Raw genomic sequence first — 25426 nt, 5'->3', positions numbered from 1 at the left:
TTATTTAGTATTAGAAAAATATTTTAAAAACATCGTGATCTTCTTTTTTATGCATGTGCAGAACCTCTCTTCTATTTTTGTTGACAATATGCATGCGTCATTTTTTTTTTGTGATGTTCAAATTTTTGTCCGCAGTGTACAATTATTTGTTTGTAGAGTTTAATATTTTGTTTGTAAAGAGATATGAATTTGTTCGCAGCAGTACATATGTACGAGCTTTATAAAAAAATTAAAAATAAAATTCTCCAAATATAATCAAGTGTGGTCTTATATGGTGCAATCGGAATTTAATTTGGTTATTTAATCTGAGATTTATAGATTTTTTCTTTAAATTTGGTTACATGTGGGTAATATCATTATTTTGTCTTTTCTGCCTCAATCGTTAGATTTATTGGGCTATAAAACGGCCCACCACGCATGGAACTTCAGGTGATGGTGGATGTCCCATCGGCTTTAGCGACATGTGCCCTTCCGCCTTGGCGCCTCCTACCCACGCGTCCTCTGAGGCTCTGATGGCGACGGCGTACCACCATGCCATGCCGCTGCGCGACTGCAACGTGCTGATCAGGACCCTGGCCAGGCGCGGCAGCTTCCCGCGCGTCATGGCGGTGTACTACGACCTCCGCGCGCGCGGCCTCGTCGCCGACAGCTTCACCTACCCGTTCGTGCTCAGGGCGATCGGCGTGATGAAGCTACCCGTCGAGGGTCGCAAGGCGCACGCGGCCGCCGTGAAGACCGGGTTCCGGTGGGACGCGTACACTGCGAGCTCGCTGGTTGACATGTACACGATGCTGGGCCGCGCAGATGTCGCGCGGAAGGTGTTCGACGAAATGCCGCAGAGGTTCCTGGTGCTGTGGAATATGATGATCAGGTGCTACATCAGGTGCGGCCGCTTCAAAGCAGCAGTTGCGTTGGCTGAGGAGATGGAGAGAAGCGGTGCCACACCTGACAGGGTCACCTTGGTGACTGCCGTGACCGCTTGCTCCAGGGCAGGAGACCTGAGCTTGGGAAGGAGGATCCACTCATACATGGATGCAGTCTTTGGATTCAGCCTCCCAGTTGCAAATGCGCTTCTGGACATGTATATGAAGAACAGGTGCTTGGAAGAGGCAGTGAAGATGTTCGAGCAAATGCCGGAGAGGAACATCATTTCTTGGACTATACTCGTGTCGGGATACGCCTTTGCTGGTCAGCTGGACAAGGCAAGAGCACTCTTCTATCAATGCACGGAGAAGGATCTAATTCTGTGGACTGCAATGATCAACGCTTGTGTGCAACATGGGAACTTTGAGGAGGCATTTGCATTGTTCCGAGACATGTGGTTGCAACAGGTGGAACCGGACCGGTTCACTGTTGTCACTCTCCTGACATGCTGTGCCAATATCGGCGCTCTAGATCAAGGTGAATGGATCCATCAGTATGCTGAGGGTAGGAAGATGAAGATTGATGCAGTTCTCGGCACAGCATTGATTGAGATGTACTCGAAGTGTGGGCATGTTGACAAGGCACTGCGTGTCTTTGGGCGAATGCAGGGCAGGGACGCTGCTGCCTGGACTGCCATCATCTGTGGCCTGGCCACACATGGGCAGGCCAGTAGAGCTCTTGAATTGTTTGAGGAGATGCAGATAAACAAAGTGAAGCCTGATGGTATTACGTTCATTGGGGTACTGAGTGCCTGTTGCCATGGTGGCTTGGTTGATGATGGACGCAAGCATTTCCAAGCCATGAAACAAGTATATCGGATAGAACCGAGAATCGAACACTATAGTTGCTTTGTCAATCTTCTAGGCCGTGCCGGAGTACTAGATGAAGCCGAGAGGTTGATCAATGACATGCCTGTAAACAAGGACACTATGCCACTGTTTGGTGCCCTCCTCACAGCTTGCAAGGCTCATGCCAATGTTGAGATGAGCGAAAGGCTGGCCAAACGAATTGCCGAGCAAGATTCCCCAAACCCTGGTGTCAATGTCCTCATGTCTAATGTGTATGCAACAGCAAGTCGATGGGAGGAAGCAATAAGAGTAAGGAGCAAGATGGCGCACCCCACTGTCAAGAAGACTGCAGGGTGCAGCACGATTGAGGTAAAAGGATGCTGACGATGGAACCAATACTGGGATATATCTAATGTTGGTTAAGCATTCATCGCGATCAATTAATCACAACATGCTTGATCATATAGTCAAAGAAATTTAACTCAGTAACAATTTTAACCAATTTAGTGGTCAGCCTGGTTTGTCTCCCAAAGCTATCAAACCAAAATGACCATAGCACTGTAGATATTGAAGTGCCCAGAGTTCTCTTGGACGAAAAGTAAAGAGTACTAGACCTGACGACTCACAAAGTAGGATCAGAGGTCTACTTCTCGCAAAAAAAAAAGGATCAGGTTTCTACTAGAAACAGAGGAGAGCAGAATTTAATTGGGGAGAGCAGTTTATGAGCATTTTAGGGCCTTCTGCAATTAGTTAACTGAAGGAACTTCAAAAAAAAAAAAGTTAACTGAAGGAACATCAGAAGACAGCTGTATCGATTGCAGCATAGTCCACAGCAAAGCACGGTGTATGTTATCATAGTCATTAGATCCTGTTCTGTAATATTTTTTTTATTTTGCTTGAAGCAGTTTATCGTGGCAAAATGCATGGCATTTTGAGAAAGGTGCAAAGTAAACCTCACACATGTGCAAGGAAATTGGCATGCCAAGTTATATGCTATATCTCAAGTCCGGAGTATGTGAATTCAGTTTGCTAGAATTGACCAAAACTCTAGACCCCTGATAGATCGACTTCAGTCCGTTCCAGTTGTAGTTTCAGACATTCATCCTTACTTGATTACAGACTGAACTCCGTTTCAGTTGTAGTTTCAGACATTCATCCTTGTTTACAGACTGGGCGCACAAATCGCACCAAAGTTACTGCATTTTAGAGTTTATTATATTATGCATGTTTGGTATATCCTAAGGTCACAAAAAGAGATTAGATATGGCATTTTTTTTTCTTCAAAACCCTGCTGCATTGGCAATAGATCAATCATATGCATGGATCTTAGGCAGTTCTGTCAGCTGTCAACAAAATCGACCAGAAAAAGATCTGCAGGTCTGTACACCGTCTTTGATTCCTAGTGTACTTTATCAGATTGGATGCCATCTGGTCCAAGAACTATTATACAGGCGCTTCAGAGTACTTTACATAGGCAGTCAACAGATTGGTTGTTCAGGATCCAAATGCTCTTCTCGTCCATTCCTGGAGAAAGCTAATCTAATCACTACTAAACTCTACCAAGTTAGCTACAGCATGTGAGTGGTTAAGTGGTTTCCTTGTCAGCAGTAGAACATCACCCTCTTCACCTTCTCCTTTAGGGCGGGCAGGGGCTTCACCGATGCTCCATTGGTGCCGTTGGAGCTCTTTGATGTCTGGTTCTCTGACATCTCCGGTTCCATGTAGAACCGAGCCCGGAATGCGGCCAGGTGGGCATAGTATGCAGGCGGGACTGTTAAGAAGCGAAAGATACGACATAACAAGTCAGGGTTATTTTTTGGATTGGCATGAGCACGCCAGAGTCAACAACTAAAATTGAGAACTCCTTTCAAAAAACAATTTTTGAGTAACTGAAAAATGTTTGTAAAGTACAGAAGAACATACCAACAGAAACCGAGCGTGTGCACCGGGCGTAACTGCATCAACATGTACATCAAGCTAAGAATTTTTTTTTTAAAGTGCAAGGGTCAAGTATAACATACAGCAGAAGTGCCTTACGTGTAGCAAAGGTTGTTTGTCAATGTCTGCATTTCGTCTGCTGTGAAATTGTTCTCATCCCAGAGGACGTGGTAGTGAGCAGGCCTACTTGTTCCCTGGCAAAATCACACATCAGTCATTCTAGTACAGCACGGAGAATCCCGCTATATATTCCCATGCTACGGGACTCAAGTACCAAGTACCATAGTTGTACAATCACATGGTTAAAAAGTTGACCATAGGATTAGTCTGTTATTCTTTTAGCATGTGGCCTTCACCAGGTAGCTAGGCGTAGTGATAGCTTGTGGAATAGACATATGACAGGTCTTTTCAATACTATTTTATTTAATAAAAAATGATAAATTTAGTACGATGGAATATTGCAACTGAAATGTTATGTCAGGATTCCACGAGGGGCTATCACAGTATTCTTACCTGAATTCCAGCATGACTACAGAGGTAGAAATCAAACTCCGTTGGATGGCATATCTTAGAATCAACGACTGTTCCTGTTTTCATGCAACAAGCGAGCAGTCATCAAAACAAGGTAATAAATACAACATATTGCAATTTACCCCCCCCCCCCCAAAAAAAAAAATCTGACTATATCTCAAAAGAGTGGCCAGATTCTTAACATCTTGACAAGGTAAAGTTTTTGAAACATCTTTTTACTTCAAAGCACTTGTTAATTGAAATAGTATATATGATAGATACCATTTCTTTAAAATAAAAGTGTGATAGATGCACATATTAAAGATTTAGAGGAATGAATTATTGATTACCAGGCAAAATATTTCCACTCTTGTCCATGCTGCTTCTATCTTTGTGATTGTTTGCAAATAGTCTTGTATGATGACGTTTTTGAACCACCACAAACGTTACAGGAGGCTGGTAATTTGGTTCTAGGGATGCACATGCCTGAAAGAAAGCACTTGTTAGTCAACTCTAAGAAAGCGATTAGAAGAATGATGTAAGAAAACATAAAGTGTATCCAACCTTTCGGATAGCATCTAACTCGTAAAGGAGAACTTGATAGAATTGACCTTCACTAACACCATCCCTGAAAGTGAAATTTCGTGAACTTAACATAAGCATTATTTAGTTTTTACAAGGAAATGAATAATTTAGTTGCAAAATAAAGGAGCGTTAACAATGGCTACTTCCACTCTATGATGAATCGCTAAGCTACACCCTAATGTATTTAGGGAAGATTCACATGGAATGATGGAAATAATAGTCATCAGCAATATGTGACTATTGCCATCTACCAGCTAGAGGCAATTGCCAGCATTTACACAAACATACCTGTAGAAAATTATTCTCAATGGTTTCTGCCCAGTGGCTTTCCTGAAGGATATTAACAGCTCCCTGCAAAACAAATATCACAGAAATTAAGTTCAATGCAGACAGTTGGATTATGTTAATAGATACTACTTCATCTAATTATATTTTCCACTTTAGAATGTAACATTATTCGTAGATGAAGACCTGATCATGCCGCCTGTTACAGTCCCTCTCTGAGGATCATGCCATGTCTTGTAAAGGTCCTGAATGAGCTCCTGCCGGTGTGCCTGAGCACAAACCAACCCGGCATACTTTGTAACTTCTGGCCAATCTTGAGATGCAACAACCTGCAAGCAGCATGTTAAAAAGTTTTTTGAAACCAAGATAAGGATTATATGACGAAAAATACTAAGCGTAGATGCAGAAGAAGCAGTAATGAGCCTGACCGCAGCAATTGATGGACTTGAGTCCTCCCCAGTTTCAGGATGTGTTACATCTGCACCAAATATAATCGTTGGTATGTCACTGACCAAAGGAATCCTCCAACTTATAGCATCCAAGAGCACGGTGTTTCTTCCTCCCATCTGAATTAATGGCACCATTAGTCAATAATACTGTCTTATCGATTTACAAATCTATACCATATTTGATGCATAAACAAGTGGTAAGTACCTTAACATTAATTTTCAGGGAGACATTTGCCAAGTACTGCTTGCTGATCTTAAAAACATGCTTTGTTAAGCAACATTGCGATATCAATCCCAAATCAGTTTCACAAATACGTTTGATGTCACCTGAAAATATAAAGTTATATCTGGAAAAATATATAAGGGTTCAAGGAGAAGGGACTATATATGCAAGGCAATTAGCAGATGACACTTACCATACAATGGACCATTATTGTCAGGGAGGATGGCCAGAAGAAGCTCAAGTTCTTTACCCTTGAGTTTGTTCAATGCAATATTATACACATGTTTAAGTGCCTTTACTACTTGATCCGGTCTAGCTGAATATATTGGTATCACAGGCTCACTGTTAAATTCCTGTAATATTCATTCAGAAGGTCAAATTAAAAGATGCACATAGTTTCAGTTTACACATGAACTTGTATTGTGCGTAAATGTGAGCAGAAATGAGAGGTATAGTACCATGCCGGAAATCTGGCACATTTGTGCCAATTCCTGGCAAAACCCCCGAGCAGTGGCTTCTGGAACACTCCGTGAGAAGTTTATACAGGCCCAATGGCTCACCTTGCATCCGTTGATCACTTTCTGTCAAAACGAGTTTCTTTTAAGTGCAAGAGTAGTTGGATCAAACACCATAATCGCCAAACATGAGATGCCCAACAGACTGGAATCTTACCTTGTTTACCATGTTCCATTGACCAACCTGTGGCAAGCACTCTTTCTCTTTTCCAGTATCATGATATTTCAACTGAATCCATAAAAAAAACACGTTTAATGCATCAACAATGAGCAACTCCTCATGAATAATAAAGTAATGTAGTCTCGAAAAGAAAAAATGAATAACATGGCATAATATTATTCCCACCCAAGGTGCAGGAAGGACTCGAGCTTCAACGGAGGTTAGCTTCTCACTTATGTTGATCCCAAATTCCTTTGCATATGGATCTTGCTCGTATCCATTTTGATGAACGGTCTGAAAGCAGTAATCCTTTTTAGTCTTTTGAACCATTTTAACTAAAAGTGTTGATTAACAAATTCCATCACTTACGAAAGTGAAAACCCTAGCAGCATTAATGGCTGTCTATTCAAGGTCCACTGCATAGAATGTTTGGACCACAGGCAAACAAAAGTAGGGACTCTTAGGGTAGAACAATGAACAGGCATAGTGCGCGACTTGCTGTCTTTAGGTTTGTTTAATGAAAATACAAACCCTAGAAGACTAGCACATCTAGCTATACATATCATGTGTAACAACCCACGGGCCAGACGGGCCGGGCCGAATCCCGGATTAATGTAGCTCGACTACTGTAGCGCCGAAAAATACTGTAGCGTTGGAGGTTTAGTCCCATACTGAGAAAAGAAAGAAACCCAGACCAGCTTAAATACCAGGCCCAGGGTAGTTGAATAACTCCGGTTGCAACTTTTTGCGTGAAGCGAGGACGAAAGCGCAAGAGAGTTATTTAGCATGTGTGATTTACTCAACGTGCAGAGTAGATCTTAGCCGTTACCCTGGGTCGGGTCGTTATAGTGGTATCAGAGCCGACTCTCGCGATTTCATGCCACATACGAGCAGAAGTGTGCGGGCATGAGCACAGACACGTGCGGGCGCAGATGCCACCGGCATGTGGACGGGCGCGTGCGAGGCACGGACGTCGCACAGGGACCGTTAGCACTGGACGCATGGACGTGGCACATGGGACCGTTAGCACTAGACGTATGGGACGTGGCCAAGAGAGAAGATCCTGGTATTTAGGTTGGTCTAGTAGTCGACGAGGGCGTCGAGTCCTAAGGGGGTGATTGTAACAGCCCACGGGCCATCTGGGCCGGGCCGAATCCCGGGGTTACTGTAGCTCGGCTACTGTATCGCCGAAAAATACTGTAGCGTCGGAGGTTTAGTCCCATACTGAGAAAAGAAGGAAACCCATACCAGCTTAAATACCAGGCCCAGGGTAGTTGAATAACTCCGGTTACAACCTTTTGCGTGAAGCGAGGACGAAAGCGCAAGAGAGTTATTTAGCAGGTGTGATTTACTCAACGTGCAGAGTAGATCTTACCCGTTACCCCGGGTCGGGTCGTTACAATATGTATTATGTAAGCTTTCAACAGAGAACATTCAGTTAAGCCCTAGCGTAAGTAGCTCAACATACAGCATGTGTGTTGAAAAGTTATTTCTTCTTTAATAATGGAGTTAAGATTAAAAAAGTTCACCTGAAGAATATTCATCTCCTGTTCTCTAGGTCTTTGGCATGTAACCTTTAGCAGTGATGTGATCTGTTTTTCATTCAGCCTCTTCGTGTATCTCTGGCCCTCAACAATCTTGCAGGCCTAGTATGAAATGTCTCAATCTCAACATTGCAATGTTCACCACTAGAGTTTGACACTTACTAGAAACATAAAAAGAATTGACAAGTGAGCATAAGTTTGTGACTTCATTAGCAAACATACTGACCTCCATCGGAAGATAGTTTGCCTTCTTTTGGTTTCCAACCTGAAGGCAGGGAAGGTGAGGATGCTGAATGGTGAACCCATACATTTCCTTGAAGTACTCCACTACGGATTTCATATTCATTTGATCATCAATTGGGAAACTGTCAAAAAGTAGGAAAAAAGGCAATTCCATGATTTAGAAGACTGCACTTAAAAGCATTATTAACAGCATGTATTTCATTAGGTCAAATCATTTCAGTGATAACATGGATTAGGAAAGTCAAATATAATCCCAATTTGGGTTTAGACTTTAGAGGTTGCATGAACTTTGTTCCTTTTGTATCTACAGGTTATACCGTTCGTTTATGTTCATTGAACCAGGTTAGATCATGTCTCAAAACAGATATGCAAACAAGACATGGTCAGGGGCTAGTGAAAAATCAGTAAGGATCAAAACATACATCAGTTCATGAGTTGGTTGTGTTGTCAGTCCAGAAATGCGATACTTCCGCCTTACATTTCCTCGGTGAGTGACCTCAACTTTTACGCCTCGCAGTGCCTTCTTGATCTGCTTGGCATAATAAGCAAATTACCCAGCTAAATACTATGAATTACTGTACTTCATTACGGAAAGCACAAAACTCGAAGGACATAACCAGCTAACAGTCCATAAGCAAAATGGACCAAATGGCAGCTGTTACATGTCACTGTAGCTCTATGCTAGATTCCTTGCTACCTATAGTAAGATTACCTTGATTCGGTTAGCATCGGACAACGGCCTTGATATGACATCCTTCCCTAATATCTGGGCCACGAACTCGATCACCGGCAGCGGCTCGATAAACGCTGTAGACGACATGTCTAGCGTCCACATCGCCATGTAAGCATCAGCCAGAGGACAAACAAGAAATCACATGCATGAGGGCAACAAATATTCCCCAGCCGAAGCACAACTCACCGATGTTAAGCGACAATCCCATCTGGGTCGGCCGGATGCTCTGGTAGAACCCACACCAGGACTGGAGGCCATCGCCGAGCCGCTGCGGCTTCCTGATATCCGGCGAGTAGAAGGACCGGCCGATGGACACGTACCTAAGAACGGGGAAGAAGCGCCATTAGCAACAGCTTCCTCAAATCCAGGGACGCCAAGGGGCAACGCGTGGCGTTGCAATCAATCATGGTTTTAAATAGCGGGCTAAGGGGTTTAGCGATTGGACTCAAAAAACAGTTAATAGCGGGCTAAATGAAGCTATAGCGGGCTGTAGCGGGCTAAATGAAACTATAGCGGGCTGTAGCGGCTAAATTACACATGAGTTCAAATAGCGGTATCATGCCTCAAATAGCTATAAAACTATAGCGGGAGATTTAAAACCTTGCAATCAATGCAGGCGCCGGTGGAGTAATTACCTCTGGTTGGCGAGCTCCCGGAGCACGATGTCGAGGACCTGCAGGGCCTCCTGCGGCGCGTCCGCCTGCCGCCCGGCGATGAACTGCCGGAGGTGGTGGAGGTCGGCGCGCGCGGCGAACTTGATGGCGACCCTGTACTCCCTCTCCCTGCGGGGACGGCGCAATCTCGCGAGTCAGTACGACACGGGCATTAAGATCTTTAAGGAAGACGTACGAGGCGGCGGCGGGCGGCGCGAGTGGTGCTGGGAACAAATGCGGGGGCGCGTACCGAGGTGGGACGCCGGTGCCGTCGTCCTCGTCGGCGAGGCGCACGACGAACTCGCGCGCGTCGAACGGGAGGGTCCCGGCGGTGTAGAGGTTCTTGCGGCCGTCGTAGGCCGGGAGGCGCATCCCGAGGTCGGACGCGCGGTAGAGGCGGACCAGCTCCGCCATGATGGCCCGGTTCACGGCCCGCGAGCTCACCTCCGGCGTGATCTTGACCTGCGAAACCACCCGCACAGGAGAAAAGGTCTCACCTTTTGATCTCAATTGCGGCCGAGCGCCGGAGGTGGAATCATGAACGGAGAGAGAGAGAGGGCGCTTACGTCGTACTGGGTGAGGTCCTTGTCGGGGAGCTCGGCGAGGAAGTGGTTGGCCTTGACGACGCAGCGCGCGCCGATGGTCCCGAAGCCCGGGCGCCGGCAGAACGACAGCCCCTTGCTGGGCACGGGCGGCCCAATGACCGTGCGCGGCGGGGGCGCCGGGAGCGCCCTCGGCTCCGCCGCCGCCGCTTTGGCCCGGCCGCGCCCGCCGCGGCGCCTCCCTCCTCCTGCGCCGCACCGCTTGCCTCCCTCCGGCGGCACGACGGCCGGCTCCGCCTTGGGCTGCGCCACGCTGCTCTGCAGCGGCTGCTTCCTCCCCGTCGCGTGGCCGCCGCTGGCGCCCCTGGCGCCGGCGGGCCCCTGCTGGTGCCGCGACTGCGGCGGCGGCGCCATGTCCAGGACCTCGAGCATGTGACCGACCACTGGGGCGGGCGCGGCGGGGCGGCGAGCGAGTTCGTTACCCGACAGCCGCGGCAGCAGCCCCCCTGCGCGAAGGCTGATAACGTGACCAGCAGCGGGTAGTAAGAAAGCGGCAAGGCGAGAGCGCGACGGTGAAAACGAAGCGAGGTCGCAGCGGTAAAAATAGGCCCTCCACTCCTCCCCCTCCCCGCGAAATTAATGCGGCGCGGGACAGAAAGGCATTAGAACCTCTCTCTCCCCCGGCACGGCAGTGATGGGCGGCAGCTGAGCTGAGCTGGGCGGAGGCGGGCAGGTTTGACCTGCTGAGGGGCCTAGGTGGCGTCGTGGCGACGCGGGGACGGTGACGCGGTAATAGTCACGGCGGTGATTCGAGTGCGGGGGCGGTGAAGCGCGGAAGCGGCAGCGGCAGCCATGGATCGGAATTGACATGGTGTTTAGTTGTGAAAATGTCTGAGTTTGGCTACCATAGCACATTTCGTTATTATTTGATAATTAATATTTAATTATAAATTAATAAGTGTTATTGGATTCATCTTGTAGGAATTAATTAGACTATTTAATTAGTTATTTTTTCAATTATATTTAATACTCTATTATAATGCTATATATATCTGTCCAAAAATTTGATATAACGAGTACTGCATAAATTTTTTTTTACAACTAAACGCCCTCCCTCCTGCTTTTACCAAAGGTGGCAGGCGTCGGAGAACCGGGGATTGTGCTGATGGTACTAGTGCGCTACGGCGCCGCCGTTGCCGTGCCCCGGACCGGTGGCAGCGGCAGGCAGCCAGGCCCCGCACCGGGCTTGGGACGGTGGCGTTCCCCAAGCGCGGGATGGACGACGGAATGGAACGGGATGGATGGGGATTTTTATTGAAAAGTGCAGCGCATGTTCGTGTGGTTGGCGCCTAGCGTTCGCCGCCCCGTGGTGTTCGGGGCGCTGTTAGGCTGACCACAGCGGATGGAGTAAGATCAAATTTGCTCCCTCCTCATTTTCCACGTCTTCTCTGTCTACAGTACCAAACAGTGTATCTATAATGTCAAACAGTATATTTGCTCCTTCATTTACTCTTCCACTGTGGACGGTCTTAAGGCGCGGATCGTGACAAGGCGCAGCAGGTGTTCGGTCTCGAAGCGCACAACGAGTCCCATTTCGACAGAAGCAGAGCCGGGAACGAAGAGCTACCGTGCCCGAGGCGACTGAAACGACCAAGATGCAGAGATAGGAGGAGTGGTAGTATTTTAAGGTGCCGGCCGGCATGGCATGGCATGGTCCGCGGATTATAGAAAAGCCCATGCGAAGCTTCAGGCCACCACCGGGCTCAGGCTGGGGCGCTGGGCGCGAGCGGGAGCGGCGGCGGCAAAGGAGCAGCGCCGCCGCGTGCGCTAGCCTCTGCTGCCTCGACGGCCGTGCGCGCGCGCTTTGTAAGCGTGCCCCCGACAGGAAGGCACTCCACTATTGCAGAATAGAATCGCCGCAGAGGCACAGGCAGAGGCCAGAGGCCCCCTCATGGACTCATGGTCATGGGCGCAACAAGTTTTTTAATCGCCCGCGCCCGGCCGGCCCAGCAGGCAGCAGGGCCCCTGTCCTCGCCGCCGCAGCCGTCTACGAGAGAGCATGCGCACAGAACGTGCCGTCGCAGGCAGCAGCGGCCTGGCGCGCCCCGGCCTGAGCCGGACGCCGGCCGCACACGCCCGCCGGGGCGGCACGGCACCGCACGGCAGGGCAGGCGGAGGCGGCACGCAGCACGGGCGCGCGTGCCGAGGCTCTGGGGTAAGGGTGGCCCTGGTGGGGCGGGCGCCGAGGGACAAATCGGAGCGTTCGGGCAAAGCGGGGCCCCGGCGTGCAGCGCGCAGGCGGGAGCAGCTAGCGCCGCTGCCTGGCCCGGCTGCCGGTGCCGGGGGACCAGCGGCCAGCGCGCCACGACACCGGAGCCAAGCAGCCCAGTCCGAGGCCGCGGCCGCGGCCGGAGGCTGGAGCCGCCGCCCGCGCGCATCCGATGCGTGTCGTGGCGCATCCTGTGCGCGCCGCAGCGGCCGGGCGTGCGTTGTCCGCCGCTGCCGGTGGCTGGTAGTGCTGGGGGCCGGCCGGTGGGCGGTCGCTAGCTGCCGGCCGGCGTGCTGGAAGAGTAGATCGAGTAACTTGAATTGGTAGGCATGCATGCGCCCTCCTGGTGCTTGGCCGGCCGCTCAAAAGGCGCCATCATGGCCTGGCCGCCGTCGACCGGCTGGGGCCGCGGCTTTCCTCCGCAGACAGGGCGCGCAGGCGGACACGCTCGGCTCAAACACCGTCAGAGTAGCAGGCGGAGGGGCTCGTACGGACGGAGCATGCCGGGACAATGGGGGTCGGGGGATACGTCGCCGCCGTGGCACGCGCCCATGATTGATCGCGTGACCGCCGAGACCGACCGCGCCGGGGGCGCGCGGCACGCGCCGGGGGCAGCCAGGACCACGCCGCGCCGCGACGACGCGCAACGGACGCCTCGCCCTCGCCTCGCCGTCCATAGATCGGCACGGCACGGCCCCGCCGGGAAAGGAAGCGAGGAGAGATCGCCTCGGTACGGGCCTTCGTGAACGGCGCAGCGCAGCTTTGGTGTCAGCAATCATGCCCCCCGTTGAAACAGGAGGAAGGGCCAGGGCCAGGACGCCCATGATGGCGAGCTGAGGTCGTGCCGCCGCCGTGCGCGCTCCCGGGCCCCGTACCAGGCCACCAGCCGTCCGTGCCGTGCGTGCGTGCATGCATGCGCTCCGATCCCAACAGCTCCGTGCGTGAGTGAGTCTAGAGTTTTCCATTCACGCGTGCGGATGTGGTGGTGCCTGTGGATCGGGCGAGAAAGTGGCTGCCTCCCTCCCTCCCTCGTCTTGTTCAATAGTGTATCCGAAAGGGAGAGGAGGGGGGCTGCGTCACGTGCGCAATGCCCACGCCGGCGCCGGCGTCGCACTCGCGGCCGCCCCCACGCCCCGCGCCTTTTGCGTGAGTGGGCTGGGTGGCGGCATGGCAGCGGCGGGGACAGCGACGCAACGTGCAGGCCGCACCAAAAGAGCGGAGCACGCCGGGGGGGGGGGGGGGGGGGGCGGTAAGGCCACGCCGCCGCCGGGCACGGGATCACGCGCGCGTGCTCGCCCGACCTGCTCCGCCCGTGCCCGGTCGGCCGGCACGGCAGCCGCCGAGATCGCCCGCCCGCGCACGCCGACGCCGCGCGTGGCCGTTCCACGCCACGCCCCACGCTAGACGAGATGGAAGAAGGTAGTAGCTATAGCTGCCGCGCGGCATCGTACGAGCGAGCGGCTGGTGGGTGGTGGCGCTGGTCCCGGCCCCGGCGGACGGACGGAGCACGCCGCTCGCCGCGCGGGCTGGGGAGGGGTGGTCCGGCGAGCTCCTTTTTGCCCCGCTTTGCGGAGCACGGCCACGGGCGCGTTCGTTCCTTTCTGGGAACCCCATGGCCCTTTCCTAGTCTTTCGCTGATGTTGCGGCAGTGCTGGTTGCCGAAGCGTGGTTGAGGAATGGGAATAGGATGCTCCGTCTGGCCCAGAACCATCCTAGGGTTGCCACTAGCTTTGATGGATTGATCCACTCTCCCATCGTTGCATTATCCATTGTGCTTGGAATCACTGCGGCAACTTTCCCCCAAATGCACGGGCACGGCCACCAAAGTCTAGCGCGCACGTTTTTCGAAAAGAAAATCTCATCAAATACTAAATAAAGTCTATTTATAAATTTTTTTAGAAATGAGTATAACTTTTCGCGACGAATCTAATAACGGTAATTAATCAATGATTATCTACAGTGATGCTGCAGTAACCACCCTCTAATCACGTGGTTAAAGGTCTCATTAGATTCTTTAAGATCATTAGCGTCGGGTTCTGAAATTAATTTTATAAACTGGCTTTATTTAACAGTGTAATTAGTAATCAAAATTATTACTATTCTTAGTGTGCTATAATTGTAGAGCGAACCAAACAAGAGCAAGACCAAACATCTCCAACGGCGCGCCGTGCCGCGGCCGTACCAGGCAGCGACGCCGGGGTTGGCTTGCGGGCGATCCGTGACTGCAGCAATGGCCGCCGCGGCGGGCAGCAGCATCCAGGCGTCACGTCGCCCGGCCGTCGCGCGGCGCGCGGCCGGAAGGGACGCGGCCACGGGCGCGTCGCGTCACCGTCTCAGGTCTCTAAACCCCGGCCAGGTGACCACGGCCAGCATCGCCACCGGAGCCCATCATGCCGCCGCGCGCGGTGACGCGACGGGCGATGCCCCCGGGCCTTCTCCGGAGAGCCGAGATGGTTGGACGGACGGATGGGACGGGTGACCGGTGGCAGGGAGGCGCCATGTCCATTGCCAGTAGGATAGGGTCAGGTCAGTCACTCACTATGCTCTAGCCAGAAGCTTTAGGCTGACCGGAGGGAGAAGAGCAAATTTGCTCCCTTCAAGTTTCCCACGCCATCTCTGTCTACAGTGCCAAACAGTACATCTACAGTGTCAAACAATGTATTTGCTCATTCATTTACCCCTCTCTCTCTGCTGCTCTGGCTAGGCGGGCTGGCGAGAGAGAAGCTTTTGGCCCGGACCTATGAACCGGGTGGAGGTTTTGGTCATGTTTGGTTAGAGGTGAAAAAATTTTCATAAATTTTTTTTGTCCCTTTAACCAATAATTAGTGTTATTAAATAAAGTCTAATTACAAAATAATCTCCACAATTATGGTACTGTAGCGTCTTTAACCGCATGATTAGAGAATAATTAGGGACATTTACGGTAGCATCATTATAGCCAATCGTGGTAGAACTTGCCTTATTAAATTCGTCTCGAAAAATTACACACATCCATAAAAAGTTTTGCACATAAATTTTGTTTAGTATTTCATGCATTCATTCGTTTTTGTGTGAAAAAATTTCAGGGGCTAACCAAACACGGCCTTTGTTTAACCTCCTTGCTGTGGTGGACAAAAGCGGCGGCGTGCTTCCCTTTTGCATGCGCTCTCTTTTCCTCTCAGAATTCCACTTTTGTTTCCTTTTACGCGCAGAGAGGAGATGCGGGGGGAATCTCGCATGATCTACCAAAGGCTGCTCGTGTGTATTGATGAATGATGATCCGTATTACCACAACAAAAGTGGCTTAGAATGCAGCACTTTCACCCAAGAAAATTTAAAATGCATTGTTCATTTTTTTCAAATAATACGAGTTCTTGTTCTTTCTAGGAATACCAGAAAAAGAATGCGAGTTCTTTACTTGGCCATTCATCAAATGTTCTCCTCCCCTGCTAGCTAGCTAAGTGTCTCGCAGTGACAGGAGTACAGGACAGGCCATTGCCCATTGGTGCTGGCACGCGAAGGAACAACGAGGGTGGCGACAGGGGGCAGGAAAAGGGCCACGGATCAGTTATTCAGTTCGGCTCGGGCGATGGCGAACCGCGACGGCGAAGCACGGACGGAGGAAGACGACGAGCGGAAGGGAACAAGCCGGGCAATCATGAAAATGTTGGCGCGCATTCATGACCGGCGCGCAGGCTGTGCAGGGGAGGGGGCGGCGTGCGCGTACGTCGGCGCTGATGCGTGACTAGGATCTCGACAGTGTAGAGAGAGAAACCGGGGGGGGGGGAGCGAGAAACCGTGGTCGCTGTCTTCACGCCAGTCTCTGCTTTGGGTGGGAGCGAGAAGCCGGTTTGCTAGCTCGCTAGTCGCTTCTGCGGCGCGCTGGCAGGGCACAGGCTCGGGCTCCGCTCGCGCCTCAAAAGCTCCGACCGACCCGAGCCACGGCCACAGCGAGAAAGAAGAAGCAAGCAACGGCCGGCCGGCCGGCCGGTCTCAAAAGAGATGGGGAGGGAGAAAAGAAAAGGAAAAAAAAACTCAAGGAGCATGGCATCCATGCATGCGAGCCTGCAGAATGCGCGCCCATAAATGCCACGGCAGGGCACAGCGTGCACCAGCAGAGCAGGCACCCCATTTGCTGCCCTATCCCTGTATCCCAGTAGTATTCCTGCTATCCTTGCTCTCACCAGCAACGGCACTGCAGATGCGCGCGCCAGCAAAGGCATGGATCAGCAGATTCCTGTGCCAACTCTTTTTTTTCCTCAGGAAGAAAAATCTGGCGAATAGGATTAGGATTCACTGCTGTGCTGTGCATGGAAGCAAGTTACGAGTATCCTTGCTCACTTGAGTCAGCTAAGCTCGTGAAAACGCAAGCTCTACATGAACAGTTTGTTTAACATCCAGTTTGCACGCGCACAAGAAGGTAGCAGCGCACCTGAAGAGCCTGACGAGAGGTGGCGGTGGCCTCGAAGATGAATGAACTCGCAGCGCTGCCCGGAAGGAACTCCCAAGCCGGGTGGGTTGTAGAGACTTGTGGACTTGCAGAGCAGCAGCAGAAGCAGGAGCAGTTCCTCCGTTGGGCAAGGGCAACGGCACTTGGGCTGCTAATAGGCTAGGATGCCATCCGGAACGTTGCGGCACGCGACGAGCTTATATAAAGCCGTGGGGGAGAAAAGGAGAAGGGCCCAAAGCAAAGCAAAGCAAAGCAAAGCGCCCTGGCCGCCGGGGTCGCGCGCGCGCGCACGCTCGGAGGGCCGACTTTTTACGTGCGCCGGCCGCTTCTTTTCTCGCTCGCTCGCCGCGCCCCCTTCCTTCCCCTTTTACGGTGTCGACGCGCGACAGGCCCGGCCGCGGCCGGAGCCGAGCCCCGGTCGCCGCCGTGAAAGCTCGAGAAAGACGTGCGCGCCCGGCGCGGCGCGGGGGCCGAGGGAGGAGGGCTGCCGAGGAATGTCTTTTTTTTTTTCTTTTTTGACGCGAACCGGCCGCTGTTCCGTGGATGGACGTTGGACCGCGAGTCGGCTGCACCGTTCCTCGAGATCTGGCACCGCTTCCGCTGCTGCCGACGCCGGCGAAGACGTGCGGTGCCTGCCGCGGCGGCGACGACAGGACAGAGCGAGTCGGCTAGAGGCTCGCTCGCTTGCATGGCGTGGCAATGCATGCATGCGCCGCAAGGCTGGGCCACTAGGAGTAGCCAAGCCACTACGGCTAGTCGGAGGGTAGCCGAACAGAAAGCAGTTTTGGCTTTGTTTGGATCTCAAAATTTTATACTATAAAACGTCACATTGAATATTTCAAAATATGCACGGAGTATTAAATAAAATCTATTTATAAAAATTTTTGTGCGGATGGGTTGTAAATCACGAGATGAATCTAATGAGCCTATCTAATCCATGATTTGCAACATCGATGCTACAGTACTATCCACTAATTATAAATTAATCATGGATTAGTTAGACTCATTAAATTCGTCTCGCGATTTACAACTCATCTATATAAAAAATTTTGTAAATAAATTTTATTTAGTGCTCCGAAATAGTAAGATTCTCTTCCAAAAATTTACACCAAAAAATCTAAACACACCATACGCACACGGGCCGCAAGGGCTCTGGCCGGCTGCCCGGCGTGTTCCCTTCTGGTCCTGTCGAACCGTCGAGCCCGCCGCCCGCCGGCGAGGAAGGAAAGCAGCGGCAAGCCGGCGCCGCACGGCATGCAGGGGGCTGCTGCCGCTCTCCTCCGTCTCGATGTCCATTCCCCCCTTCGTTTTTACCCTGGTCGACGCGAACTGTACAGAAACAGGGCCGGAGCTGGGCGAAACAAGAAAAGGCCACACCGGCTAGGCTTGTCCCGGAGGAGCCGCCGTCGCTGTTCCATGGTACACGAGGAAAAAGTCGGCCGCCGCCCGTATGGGCAGCTCGCTCGCCGCGGGGCCCTTTTCATGGCGGAAATGCGGACCGCGCGCGGGAGCCGGTGGCCCACACGTACGCCATGCGCGGCAACGTCCGAACGCTTTCCTTCCGCGGCGCCGGCGCGCGAGCCCGGACGACGGCGAGCTCTCGCTCTCGCTCTCGCTCTCGCTCACGGGCGCGCCGATCATCGCGTGCCCGCGCCCCCCCTGTAGTGTCCATCTAAAGGGTTCGGCGCTAAAGGCAAAGCGACCTTTCGTTTCTCATCCCGTCTCCTACGCTTGGGAGCTGTTGCTGTTCCCAGAGTTTTTGGTCCAAAATCATCATCAGCCTTTGGTTGAACCCAAGGAACAAAGCAAAAGCCTTTTTCTTTCCTGTTTTTTTACTCGGGCCCGATCAAGCTGACTCGAAATTTTACCGCGGCGTACCTTTTCACATGGTATGTGCAAACTTTGATGCGTCCCGGAAATTACCATGGGTGTTTCTTGGCGCAGATTTGCTGGCCACACGCACGAAAGTAGTGATGGATGTGCAACAACATGCGCGAGGTCAGGCTTCATAATACACCGTTTTGTTTGGAGAAAAGGAAAAGGCAGTTCCATTGGGCATGTAGCAAAACAAATACAGTTTCCCTATCTCCTTTTCTCCTCGTTTGAGCTAAATTTTATCGTGTATAGTATGTTAACTTTATGGTTAGGAAATAGAATTTAACAATGATTTTCGTAGCAACCAAGAAACTTAATATTCCGTAGTTTTACATTAAATGTTTTTTTCCTCGGCCTCTTCAAGGTTCAAAAACATTTATCCTTCAAATCGAGTGGTTTTTTTATTTGTAAAATATTTGAATCATGCCTCGATGTTCACAATAAAGTGGAAAAAGGCATGGATTATATGAAAAATAATTTAAGCACTCTAAATGTATTATATGAACAAATCAAAATATTATCTGAACAAACCAGAAGAACATTAAAATGTCTCTCCACATTGTTGGATTAGATCTTAGATATTAAAGTTGTTCTCTTAGCAATCTCAGTGGTGTCCGAATAATATTACCCCCTCGGTTCTTTATTACCCTCTCCTTCCACTTTTATACCCCTTTCATCCCAAAATAAGTTTAGTTTTAGTATACAGAGTTTGTCCCACAAAACTGTTGTTTTAGCTTGTAATAAGATCCATCTAATTAAAGCAATACCAACTACCAAGAAAATATTGTATAGAAAAACACATAGAACCAATCAAATAAATATTTAGTAGATATTACTTTTGTAGTTTCAATGCAGATGCATTCATTGGGGATCCATGTAACACCCCAGGTGTTTCATTAGCTAAACCAGGGTCATTAGCACCAAATCATGTACCCTTAACCCAATGCAAGTCTACATGAAATGATTAGGAATTCAAAATCTTTGTTGTGTTAGATTTAAAATAACTTTCAAACCGTGGTTTAATTGAACTTTTTCCTGAAATAAAATTTGTAGAGTTTTAAAGGATGAACAATTTTAATGCTTAAATATTTTTAAGTTTTTATACAAAAGTCGAAGAAAATTTGAATTTAACTCGAATCGGGTAATAACGTACATTCGTCGGTTTTCAAATTTAACTTTTCATTTGAGTCCCAAATGAAAGTAAACTTGAAACAAAAGTGGTAGGGTTTGAAATTTGGAACCGCTTTTGTATTCAAAACTTTTTGAGTGTGAATTGAAAATTTTGAGAAAAATTCAAATTTGAATTAGTCAAATTTCGTTCTCTCTCTCTCTTCTCTCTCACCCTCCCCTGTTCCTGCCCGGCCGAGCAGAGCTGCCGGCCGCGCGCCGTTTCCCGGCCACGAGCCGCGCCCTCGTCGCGCCCCCAGCCGCTCCGCCCCGGTTCCTCTCTGAAGCTTCTCGCTCCTGCCACGCGTCGCCGATCCCGTGTGCGCACGCCGAGGATTGCCGTCGAGGCGCCACGGCGACGACGTACCGTGCTGTCCGACTGCGTCTCGCCCTCCCCCTCGCCTTGACTCGCCCAGACCCTTCCCTCGATGCTCAGAGACATCTCCGTCCTTCCCTTCGTCGCTCCTGAGCCCGAGAGCCGAGCCCCGCGCGCCCCTTTGCCGAGAACGGCCAGCGCCGCCCGCCATTAGCGCCGCCGCTCGCCGGTCTCCCGCGGAGCTCCCTCCTCCACCCTTCCTCGCGCCCAACAAACCCCGCAGCGAGCTTCCTTGACCTACACCGGTGCTCCCCGACCCACTCGCCGCCGCCCAGGCCCACCGCACCACCGCCGCCGCCGCCAAACGCCGCCGCCGGAGCTCCTGCTCCGCGGAGGAGCCCCTCCCGGCCATCCCTAGTCTCAACCGAGCCCACCCCTGGGTTCCTCTCGACGCCGCGAAGCTTCCCCTGCTTCAACTCCGGTGAGCCCCCACGCCGGAATCCGGCCGCCCGCCGCCTCCCCTGCTTCAACTCCGGCCAGGGGTGTTTCTGCGAGGAAATAAGTTCTTCTAGGGGCCTCTGCGCAAAAAGTTCTTTATTTTCTCTTTTGTTTCCAAAATAGCAAACTTTGAAAATGCCTAGAAATTCGTAGAAAAATAAGAAAAATGCAAATACAAATGTTCTGGAATCCTTGCAACAAGATCTACAACTTTCATTATATGCACATGTTTATTTTATGTATATATTTTAATCTAGGAAAAAGATTAGATTTCATAGACTATAATTATTGTAGGAGTTCTACTTATCATATATGGGTGATTTTTGTCTGGTGGCTAATCCATTCCATGCTTAGTGTTTTGTAAAATTTTGAGCACCAGTTAACACCTATAACTAGATGAAACCCTAGTCTTGGCTAGATCTAGTAGAATCACTTACTTTTTATTTCTGGATGTTTTTTTATGGATATGTGTATGAAACTTTTTCTATGTGCTTAACATACTAGATGAACATCACTGTTCAAGTTTCATTATTTTTAGATTTGTGTAGCTAGCTCTGTGATTTAATCTTTAAAAATGGTGCTAAATTGTTATAAATATTTGTTACATCAGGAAAAATCTGAAAATTTTACCATGGCTTAGTCTTCAGAAGATAAGCTATCATACAAGTTTTGAGAGCCAAAAACACTTTGTAACTCTCTGTGCAAATTAGTCTTGTTGTATGTCAGTTAAATTTGTCAATTTTATTACTCCTGTTTTATGTCTAGAAAAATTCTGATAAATTTAAAGTGTGTTTAGCTTTATATGTAGACTCCTCTGTAAAATTTGAGGTTCAAAAGTGTTGTGGTTTGATCTGTGTAAATTCATCTTGATCCTAGCATGTTATCGTTAGTGTTGTTAAAGGAAACAACTTTTGGGTGTTTTGGTCTGTGATGAAAACCCCACCTTGACTTTATGAACTAACTAATATTGTTTTCCTACTTTATAAACGATTGCCCAATGAAAGGAAAATGATAGTGTTTTATTTTCTAATTTGAGTCTTGTTGTGTTACACTTTTATTGTGAACTAACTCATAAATTATTACCATCACAATGACTCACCCATGTGCATTGCATCTCATATTGATACTACTACTCTCGCTGACGGAACATACGAGCTGGTGCCCGAGTCCGAGAGTGAGCAGCGTGAAGCTCAAGTTAATCTAACTGAAGCTGCGCAAGACCAGAACCCGAGTTCGGAAGAGCCCAGAACTAGTTACGCCCAGGAAGGCAAGCCCCGGAGCATGTCCTACTATTTTAAATTTATGCAACTTATTATTGTTACTATCTATTTGTGCATTTAAGTTTACAGGAGTTGACTGGAACCTTAGTTGCATAATCCTAGGTACCGATGTTTGAACACTAGTATGTGTAGGTCGCTAGTTGGCTATGCTAATGTTTCGGTAGAAGTCGAGTGATTTCCTGTCACTCGCGAGAATTATAGGAGTTGGATGTTTACTACCTGCTGCAACTATAAGGCCTACGGGGCGGGACTGTGGTACTTGGGATGTCCCGTCTGTTTAGTGAAATTTGATAAGGCCGCAGTGTGTGGTAGCGGTAGTTAAGCGTTTGAATGTACTAAACACATGCCGAGAATATGGTAATCGGTAAGCTTAAGTACCTGATTGGCCCGTCGAGTGGACTTCTCCCTCACCTTCTTTGAACGTCGTTTCTCATGCGCGCACATGCGGGTGCAGAGTCGTCGTACTCTGTAGTCGAGGACGGTGACCCTGATCCACAACCCGGAAAGAAAGGGGAAATGTTGCACGTGTGACTCTGGGAGTAACCACGTGACGTGTGTTTAGGTCTGCCTTGCAAGGTTAACAAATTCGATTCGAATCGTCCGCCTCTCACGGATAATGGGACTGCTTAACTCTTCTGCCACATAGAGTAAGAAGTGGAACTTGATGATGATGATGAATATGGTTGATTGATGAAAGATAAATATTGTTCACCATGTATGTTTTTGGATAGATGCTCACTTAGAATTGTTAATTGCACTAGAACCTGAAAGCTAAAATATGAAATTAAGGATCTATTCTTTACTGCTTTTCGGCAAACAAACCCTTCAAGCCAAAAATCTTGCATGTCTAGATAAAGGGCTAAATATACCCTTAGTCGGGTAAGCCTTGCTGAGTATTAGTGTACTCAGCCTTGCTTGTGGCTATAATTTGTTTCAGGTGAAACCTTTGAGGATATGATTGCCAGTCTGACCTGGCCTTGCACTCTCCCGCCTGGTTGGTCCGTGGAGTGGGATACGTCCCCGGCCACCGATGACAAGAACGAGTGATGTCATGAAATGGGCTTCATCGTGACACCCTTTTCGTCGTTAGTTCTCGTGTTTACTTTCCGCTAAAATAAAGTACTCTGGTGAACTTCTTATATGTTGGCTTTGAAAAGTACTTTGTTAAATTTGGAACTTGGTTTGTAATTCTACTATTATGTTAAACTCTGTGGTGTAATATATTGTGAGGTGTTGTAATCTCTGGACTCGGCTTCGCGTGAGTTATGCTGCTTTGTTCGATCCAGGTTTAAGTGGTTTTATCGGGAATTTACCCGACAGACCTCCGATGTGCTCCGTCTGCTGTGCGAGTTAAACCTAATTGCCTTTGCAACAATGGTTAGCGCACTTAAGCCGGTTTATGTCGGGCGGTTCTGCCACAATCCAGAAAACCAAATAAATAACACGATTTTCAATCAAAATTGCTAGAAGTAATTAGAGGTAACAAAGTTATTTCTTAGGATGAGTAATGTGTCTGAAATTTTCTAAAACAACCCTTATTTTGGGACGGAAGGAGTAAAGCATAGTATAACATGGCATGGTCCTTCAAATAACATTTTAACTATTTATTTATCATATATTGTATCACTTATGGTTGTAAACTTATAATCATGGTAAAATATATTTGATTACGACTCCAATCATATAAAGTGTGCATTATAAAAATAAAGATTATTAGTTAAAGATTATAAAGTTTAAATCTTAATATACGTGCGCGTCTTATAAAAATAGAAGGAGTATAAAACTTATTTAGCTTTGTTAGGACAAGCCTTTGACCAACCATTACTCTACGAGTACATACTTTTTTACACAAAATTAATATTATTATATACATCTTACTATTACTAATTGGAGGCTCCTTTGAAGTCTTTACATGAAGCCACTTAGAATCCTAGGTGGACACTCTAGAAAAATAGAGAAATTCTATAAATTCTCACAAAATTCAGAAACATATAGCCATCAATATAACAACTCTAATTATAATAGCCATTGGATCTATTATTTTTTCTTATAAATTACTCACCTCTGCCATTATGTAAATAAACTAAAATAACCCCCTAAAGATGTATCTAAATTACCCACCTCTCCCATTATAAAAAAATCTAAAATAACCCCCTAATCTTCATGTAAATTACTCATCTATGCCATTATAATATAAATATCTCCCTAAATTTGCATATAAATTATCCAATTATATCATTATTAGAAGTTAAATTACTCCTAAATTTATATATAAATTATATAATTATAATAAAATATTAAAGTGTATCAATATAAAATTCGAAATCAATATTTCTATTATTCCTAATATACTATACACGATATGTATCACCATGTATTCATGTGTGATGGAAGAGATAAGACTACCAATTCACAAACAAATAGTTTAACTAAATATATATCGAATACATGTGAGGTGTGATGCAAAATGAAATTTATTGTAACTAGATAACGATCGATATATATTAGAATATGTATTAGAATATTTAATTACTAAAAAAGAGCGTGAGATACATAATTATAATTCTTGAACTCATTCTTATAATAATTTTAATTAGGCCGTGCGGAAGTACGGATTGATAGGCTAGTATTAAATAAATGCATAGTTACACATAGTAATAAATTTGCATCACATAATTGAAATATAAATGACACTGAAGCCTACTCTCAATGGTAAAAAGACTGAATGTTAAAAAATGACAACGGATGAGTAATATTGTTGATTGTCCGCTCAAAGCTTACTCCAAACTCCAAAGTTCGCGCAAGTTCAGAGCTTTTGGTGGGTGGTCGCTGTCGGCCGAGACGGTGATCAATGAAGAGGGCGCATGTCTCGAATTGTGGACTGCACTTTTTGCCATTTCCAAGCAAGAACGGAGCTTAAATCTAAGCCTGATATTTCTCCAACAGCACACTGGATCGTAAGAGCAAATATTATAAATGACTGTAAGCTGTCTAAATTCTACGTGGAAGAGAGAGAACAAACCCGACGTCTCGCTTACCGCCGGCCTCAACCCGCGCTTCAGACTCTGCTCGTGGGCTCGGATATCATGACTCATGAGTCGCTCGCTTGCAGCCTTCTGCAGGCGCACGAGCGGGCGTAAAGCCCCGCACACAGCCGGCTAGTAGGATGTGTTATTAGCCACGCCCTAACACTATCGGAGAGAGAGAGAGAGCGCGCGCTCTAGCCACCAGCTAGCTGCACTCAACACCGAGTGAGTCTGATCTCCCCGGATCCTCCTGGATCCATTTCCCAAAAGCGGATGTTTGATCTCTTTCCCGGGGGAAGCTTTGTTTAATCGCATGAGCTCACAGGAGCCCGGTGGCGCATCAATGGCGGCCGTGTCCTTTGCTCGCGAAGCCCCGGCCCCACCGAGTACCTCCGTCCTCCGGCACTGTGCAGATCGGGGGGCAGGGCAGGGCACGCATGGCTGCCATTGCCATCCATGGCAGGAGGGGTTTAA

At 48.6% G+C, this 25426-nt stretch overlaps 2 protein-coding genes across 3 annotated transcripts; one reads left to right on the top strand and one right to left on the bottom strand.

Annotated features, from left to right (window-relative positions):
* The first annotated feature begins 433 nt into the window (after positions 1 to 433).
* On the top strand, positions 434 to 2708 carry LOC120671065 (pentatricopeptide repeat-containing protein At1g31430-like). The gene has a single exon (XM_039951301.1). The coding sequence runs from the start codon at positions 462 to 464 to the stop codon at positions 2094 to 2096; it is 1635 nt and encodes a 544-aa protein (XP_039807235.1). The 5' UTR covers positions 434 to 461; the 3' UTR covers positions 2097 to 2708.
* A 320-nt stretch (positions 2709 to 3028) lies between these two features.
* LOC120671063 (protein argonaute PNH1) lies at positions 3029 to 16964 on the bottom strand. 2 transcript variants are annotated; one of them, XM_039951297.1, is made up of 23 exons: positions 16773 to 16964; positions 10117 to 10609; positions 9801 to 10012; positions 9533 to 9679; positions 9084 to 9217; positions 8877 to 8986; positions 8587 to 8693; positions 8148 to 8286; positions 7907 to 8023; positions 6564 to 6671; positions 6375 to 6446; positions 6161 to 6283; positions 5896 to 6055; positions 5685 to 5806; positions 5459 to 5596; positions 5217 to 5359; positions 5034 to 5096; positions 4725 to 4788; positions 4511 to 4646; positions 4164 to 4237; positions 3750 to 3844; positions 3636 to 3667; positions 3029 to 3483 (listed from the first exon to the last, which is right to left on the bottom strand). In XM_039951297.1, exons 2-23 carry the CDS (start codon positions 10522 to 10524, stop codon positions 3314 to 3316), a joined length of 2874 nt encoding a protein of 957 aa, XP_039807231.1. In that variant the 5' UTR covers positions 10525 to 10609; positions 16773 to 16964; the 3' UTR covers positions 3029 to 3313. The 2 variants fall into 2 exon arrangements, with proteins under 2 accessions (XP_039807231.1, XP_039807233.1); XM_039951299.1 differs by having other exon boundaries at positions 10117 to 10598.
* Between the last annotated feature and the right edge of the window lie 8462 nt (positions 16965 to 25426).

This window comes from Panicum virgatum, chromosome 4N (genome assembly GCF_016808335.1).
Source record: "Panicum virgatum strain AP13 chromosome 4N, P.virgatum_v5, whole genome shotgun sequence".
Classification (NCBI taxonomy): Eukaryota; Viridiplantae; Streptophyta; class Magnoliopsida; order Poales; family Poaceae; genus Panicum; species Panicum virgatum.
Note: the sequence above shows the minus strand (reverse complement) of the source record. Positions and strands in the feature narration are given on the sequence as shown.

Excerpts from the sequence above, each read along its gene's own strand:
- LOC120671063 (XM_039951297.1), bottom strand. The coding sequence starts at position 10,524 with ATGCTCGAGGTCCTGGACATGGCGCCGCCGCCGCAGTCGCGGCACCAG. Across the intron at positions 6,056-6,160 it reads TGTGCCAGATTTCCGGCATG|GAATTTAACAGTGAGCCTGT; the intron begins GTACTATACCTC and ends TGAATATTACAG. Across the intron at positions 4,647-4,724 it reads AGTTAGATGCTATCCGAAAG|GCATGTGCATCCCTAGAACC; the intron begins GTTGGATACACT and ends GCTTTCTTTCAG.
- LOC120671065 (XM_039951301.1), top strand. The coding sequence starts at position 462 with ATGTGCCCTTCCGCCTTGGCGCCTCCTACCCACGCGTCCTCTGAGGCT.